Source organism: Poecilia reticulata, linkage group LG19 (genome assembly GCF_000633615.1).
Source record: "Poecilia reticulata strain Guanapo linkage group LG19, Guppy_female_1.0+MT, whole genome shotgun sequence".
Classification (NCBI taxonomy): Eukaryota; Metazoa; Chordata; class Actinopteri; order Cyprinodontiformes; family Poeciliidae; genus Poecilia; species Poecilia reticulata.
The window spans coordinates 18,158,429-18,164,788 of record NC_024349.1 but is presented as its reverse complement, the minus strand read 5'-3'; the positions used below and the strand labels follow the sequence as shown (position 1 = coordinate 18,164,788).

At 37.5% G+C, this 6,360-nt stretch overlaps 1 protein-coding gene across 1 annotated transcript in view; it reads left to right on the top strand.

Annotated features, from left to right (window-relative positions):
- The first annotated feature begins 3,090 nt into the window (after positions 1-3,090).
- LOC103481758 (oocyte zinc finger protein XlCOF6.1-like) overlaps positions 3,091-6,360 on the top strand; it is a 6,490-nt gene continuing 3,220 nt past the window's right edge. The window contains exons 1-2 of the mRNA XM_008437491.2: positions 3,091-3,964; positions 4,065-4,302. Coding sequence (XP_008435713.1) covers positions 4,185-4,302 — 118 coding nt within the window. The 5' untranslated portion in view covers positions 3,091-3,964; positions 4,065-4,184. The remainder of the gene's footprint in view (positions 3,965-4,064; positions 4,303-6,360) is intronic.

Sequence of the window (6,360 nt, the reverse complement as noted above, 5' to 3'; positions counted from 1 at the left end):
TGTAGTAAAGGATTTTCACAACAAAGGAAACTTAAGACTCACATTCGTGTTCACACTGGAGAGAAGCCATTTGTTTGCCGTGTTTGTAATCAAGGATTTTCGCAACCCAGAGATCTGAAAAAACACGCTRCTGTTCATAGCGGTCAGTTCARCTGTCRTGAGTGTAATAAACGTTTTGCGAAGGAAATCCAATTGGAGCAACACATGAGACTCCACTCGAGGGAGAGACCATTTGGTTGTGATGTCTGTAAAAGCCGATTTAATCAAAATGTGTTCCTGAAAATCACATGAGAGTCCACTCAGGAGAGAAACCTTTTGTTTGTAGTGTTTGCAAGAGAGGATTTGTGCGACATGAAAACCATAGCTATAATATATGTCTATGATATATATATTGGCTGCTCCAGGGCAGGAAATACGGCGGCCATCTTGGATCGGTCGTCTCTCCTACTTTTCTCAAACAAAACAGCAGAAGATGCCTCAGCACTGAGGGATATTGTTCAGATCTATGGATTGTTGATGTAATGGCTCCACAGACAATATTTCACAAGTAAGATGGACATATCATTGTGTATATTTTGTGATTAGAATATTACTTTACTGTATTTATGTCGACTGGCGAGATAATAGCTACAGTGCTTGGTGTAATACGGAGTTCAGCCCCGCTATGAAGGCTAACTGTGATTCCGTAAATCTAAAAAAATCAATTATTCTCTAACATTGACTTAGATTATCTGATACAAGAGCCTATATTAGAAATGAAACAATGTAACGCATATTATAAAACTTATGTGTTATAACATTCACCAGCAAAGTTTACACAGGTGGTAAAATTATTATTTATATGTAAGATACATCCCAAATCTTACGTTTTTGTTTTGAAAGTTTCATAAAGACACAATGTGAGGAAGAAGGGAGAGATATCTTTAAAGAGAGAAAGATTCACTGCAGCACGAATGAATCTCACATCGGATTTTGGACTCAATCTCAGCTGCTAAATATCTGAAGCTAGAACTCGTCGACTGAAAAACACACACACACACACACACAGAGGTCTTGTGAGAAATTCTGTTCCCCTGTGAAAATCTGTTCCCCATGTGTCGGGAGCGCGCATTGCAGCCAGAGAAGTGGAACAGGTGTTGCGTCAATCCGCGTTTCCCCATCAGATTTATACACTGCTCAAAAAAATAAAGGGAACACTTAAACAACACAATATAACTCCAAGTAAATCAAACTTCTGTGAAATCAAACTGTCCACTTAGGAAGCAACGCTGATTGACAAGGGAAACCCTCGTCGGGTCAATCAGCGTTGCTTCCTAAGTGGACAGTTTGATTTCACAGAAGTTTGATTTACTTGGAGTTATATTGTGTTGTTTAAGTGTTCCCTTTATTTTTTGAGCAGTATATATAGCTCTATCTATCTATCTATCTATCTATCTATCTATCTATCTGTCTGTCTGTCTGTCTGTCTGTCTGTCTGTCAGTCAATAAAAAGTGCTATATGAATTAAAAACAGGGCAATGCATTTTAATGCTCAATATTACCCATCAGATACCGTTTTCCGCTATGTTAAAGGGGGTGAACAGTATCTGATGGGTGAAATATGGCCATCAGATACCATTCCCGCACTGTAAAACAGGGGGAACGGTATCTGATGGGGAAACGCGGATTGACGTAACGGCGGCGTTCAGTTTGTCTCCTGATGCCAAGATCGAGTCAAAACCTTCCGCGATCGACATGTTGCACCGCTACTCTAGCAAAGCATGAACAGTTCAGAAACAATATGAAATGGAAAAAAAGGTATTCATTAACTGATTAAGTCGTGTTTTAGATTGTTCTTGAAAAACTAATCAGTCACAGCTGATTAGTGGGTGAACTCACAGCTGCACAGTGAATCCATTCATGTTTTACAGCAGACAGCCGCTCCTCTCTTGAGGGTACTGCGTACCCCCGCTAAATCTTTTAGGGGTACGCAGTACCCTGCCGTACCCCCTTACTTTCACCCCTGGTTATAACTATAAGTTCAGTTAGTATGTGACATGTTTTGTTGAGGACATATATTAGCTAAAATTCAAGATGCAAGCTGCGAATACCCCGCAGTTTTGTTTTTTATTTACAAGATTTTATCCATTCTTCTAAATTGAGAGGTCTGAACCATTAAGGTATTAAAATCCCATTTCAGAGCGACTTTGAATACCAAAACCATTAAGATAATCAATCTGACTCTGAGTGTTTTAATCCTTTAATTTGCTTTAACAGCATTAGATATTTCTGCAGCAAATGCACAATACCTAAAAACATTTTAATTTCAAAGGAATGTTTTTTTTTTTTCTTTATTTGGATAATTTCCAAAAATATAAATTAATTGATATTCCTGTATGTAATGACATTCTATATATACAATTATTGACCCTAAAGTATCTAATTTTGCCTCAAAATGAAGTTTCTACAAATGTCGAATTTATTTTCTGTTTACAGTTGAAAGTAAACAAAAATACAATTTTCTTAATGTCATTTTCCTCAAAATGGCTCCCTCTGGTGGTAAAAGTGTCAAACTTTCACCTTCGTAATAAAGGATAGTATGTCTGATTTAAGCAAAACCTGTACAGTCTGTAGTCACATTGTTGAATGTTTAGAACAGGGGAAATAACTTTGTCCTAGTCACACCAGAGATATTTAACAATATAAAAAAGGCAGGTGATAGTTTTAAACATGGTTTATTTTAAAATCTGCTCACATAAACATCAAGTTAGCTTTTGTCTAGGTGTCAGGAAATTGGAAGAAACATAGATTTGGCAACAAAAATAAATAAATCAAAAATAAGGTATCAATAAAATTCATTATAACTTCCTGTTAATCAACATCATTGGTTTTATCTTTCTAACATATGACAGACATATCATCAAAACCATAGACATAAAGACATTTATTTAAATTTATTGTGTCTCCAAATAACAAAAACAAAAATTCTCAATGGCAATCTACTCAGGTTTCAAAATGGAGAAAATCTACGCAAGATGATTAGGGCTATCAGGGGGGAAAAAAAATCAGACTTAAATCACAGAAAAACTAAGATCCTGAGATTAAACTCAGTTTTGTTTTTTTTCCTCCAGTAGCCAAATCCCCTCAAATAAACAAAATACTGAAATAAAAATACAGACTGACTTTATTTCCGGCAGACAAGATGTTGTGGAGGTTCATTAGTGTGTGAGATCACACTCAGACTAAATGAATTCGTGAATTTTTTTGTCGACTTCTGGGATGTTGCCTAAAAGTGTTTCTGGTCAAAATATGGATGGTTTGAGCTGCTTGAGTATACAGCTGATTAGCTGAGCTTCTACTCCAACCTGAAACATTAAAATGAGCTGAAAAAGTCAGCACTCAAACAACGACCGTTTTTGACACCGATGCTTAACGGAGCGTGAATTCAGTGTTTTGTCTGAAGGGCTAGAAGCTGAAAGAGGAAGTTGTTTTTCACATCAAGCTGAGCTTTAGTTACCGCTGATTGGTCAGTAAGGAGGAAGAAACCGGATGTAGTCATATTAGCTCGTAGCTAAGCCCTGCTAGAAAAAAAACGTTGTAAAGTTAATGTTAAAGAAGTGTAAAATTGATTATTCAGACTCTGCTCGATAGTCTTCGTGAAGAGACTGCTTCCAAATGTTTGTTTTGAGTCGCTCTGATTATTTCTAGTCGGAGTTTGTAGCACAGGATGTAATAAGCCATTACTAGGTACCTGAATGAACCGTTAGCTCCCTTGGATCTAAAGCAGCTAACAGCAGAGACTTAATTAGTCGGCAGTCGAGCTTTTTCAGTTTATAGTTTAGTATTTAAGAATGTCTACACTCTGAGTTTATGACACAGTGCGGAGAAGACCACATCATTTGTGGACACCTCCTTCTAACCTTGTTAATCAGAGGACCGAGATACTGGAGACAGTTGGCGAGTGGACATAGAACCACTGACCAAGGTATCGGACTCTCTCCTCTGCAGCACCACTTCAGCTCTGCCACAGTTTACATTTTATGATTATACGCTTTGTTTGATCACATACTTGTCTCCGATTCCAGTTTCAGCAGAAAAAAAAAACCCCTAAAGATGCCCGCTCTATGACAGAAAGCCTGCTCTAATAGAACATGTGAAGGTTGTAAACAAGGATTGTGAAAAGGAGAATCTCAAGTGGAGTGAGGATGTCTGAGATAATAAAGGTTGAAGCAGCTGAACCTGGAGGGATCAGCTTGGAGGCCCCCATTTCTGCAGAATCCACATCAGAACTGGAGGAGGAAACACCAGACAGCAAAGATATCAGTAAGTGAATGTACTCAAACGTATCTGCACTCAAAATGTTGTAATTGAATTTTGTGTTTTTTATGATTTATTAAAGCACTTTGAACTGCCTTGTTGTTAAAAAAAATAAAAAATTATATATATATATATATATAATATATATATCAGGGTTTCTCCCAGTGTGTTTCTCCCAGTGTATTAAATTATAAGCCTGGCGACTTAGGGGGGAGGGAAAAAAAAAATCGTTTTTCTTTTTTTTTTTTTTTTAAAAGCCGGGCTGCAAGCGTTTCTTTTGCTCTTAGCATTTCACTAGCAGAGCAGATTTATTCTTAAAAGATAGGTTTATAGTTTATGCATTTGGTCCACAGCTGGCGCCTCTGCGCTCTGCCTCGCGCGCTGCCACTGCTTTACCTCAGCGGGATCGCGCGCGCCTCCTTTCACTCAAACTGGACACAGGCTGACCTGTATGGATATTTACATAAACCTACTGTGAGGAATTATGATCCTTTGGAGAACTCTAGGTAAGAGTTTAAAACCCGCCGCGTTAGCTCTGGTTGCGCAGCTCTATGTGAACCGCAGGAATAACTTGCAGTGAATTCAGAGGTCGCATTGTGGAGCAGTGAGAATTATTTATCTTTGTGAACGAACAATTATATGCGGCGTTTACATCTCAACATGCTGCCCAGCCCAGCATGTGGCTCTCTGTCTGTCTTCCCTGTAAAGTTTATGGTCCCGGTTGGCCGGAGAGTTTGTGGATAACGAGCAACGCTAACCTCATCATGCAGGTTCAGCCCGGTGAGGAGCTTTAGCCTCTCCTCGGAGTCACGCATCACGCTGATTTTATATTATTTTATTATTATTTTTAGTATTATTTTTCCGGCTACGATACATCAAACCATATCCATGTCTACTTAGAGTTAATACGCGCGGAGATCTGAGAAACTCGTCCCATAAACTCGACCAATCAACACAGTTTCTGTGACGCTTATTAAAAACTCAGCAGACACGAAATGAAAGAGCTACTGAAGCCACATTAGCAGCATTGAATTAAATCTCCCGTTTGTTGCGCATCTCTGCGCAGTGCAGCAGAAGACCGCATCATGCAGGGCCCGTCCAAGGCTGCATGAGGCCTTGAGCTGACTTTGACTTAGGGGCCCCTTTTGTTGCTAAAAACATCAGCAGCTCTAACAGCTCCTGTGTTTGATTTAGTGAAATATGGGAGAAGGGAGTAGTTTAATTGGCCAGCCTAAAAAGCAATAAGTTATAATCTCAATTTACTAAATTGTATTTTAAATTCAAAGATTAAACTCACAGCATCAGATTGTTGCTATGGTAACAAAACAATCTAACTATGAATATTGCTATTTGAAGTTTTGCAAAGTAAACTTGCCAGCTCTTTAAAATCTTGTATTTAAATGTTAAACAATTTAAAATCATTTAATTTATGTATGCTTAAAGAACTGAATAACATTTAACAGCATTGATAATCTCAATAAACAAATGTTACATTTATGTATCTGTGGTCTGTTTTAAATTATTAGCATTTATGGGGCTCCTGAAGCCCTGGGGGCCTGATGGAGCTGCTGACTTAATTTGGATTAAACAGAAGTGCAAATTTGTTGTTTTTAGACTAGTTGTGGGTTTAAATAGCATTTCACTGGAGATGTTTTCCCGTAACATATAATTACACAGTAATACTTTTAAATTTCCTGTCAACTTTACATCTTTTTATACAAAAACACAGTGGACCACCTCGACGCCCCGACCACCGGGCTTAGCAAGTTTTCTGGGGGAAACCCTGTATATAATGACAAATTCAATTCTTAGATTTTTTTTATAATGCATATTTCCAGTCATCTTTAACCTAGATTTTGATTCTTTTCAATTTTAAGAAAGAAAATTTCTTTGCTATTAACTGAGGACTTTAATAGTTTTTTTACTTGGATAATTGGTTCCTTTTCTGTGCAACTTATTGCTTTGTTGGTCTGTTAGGCAATTTTATTCTCAAAATAAATAAGCTAAAAAAAACTCACATTTCTAAACATAACAGTTTATATCAATGCTGAATATATATATATA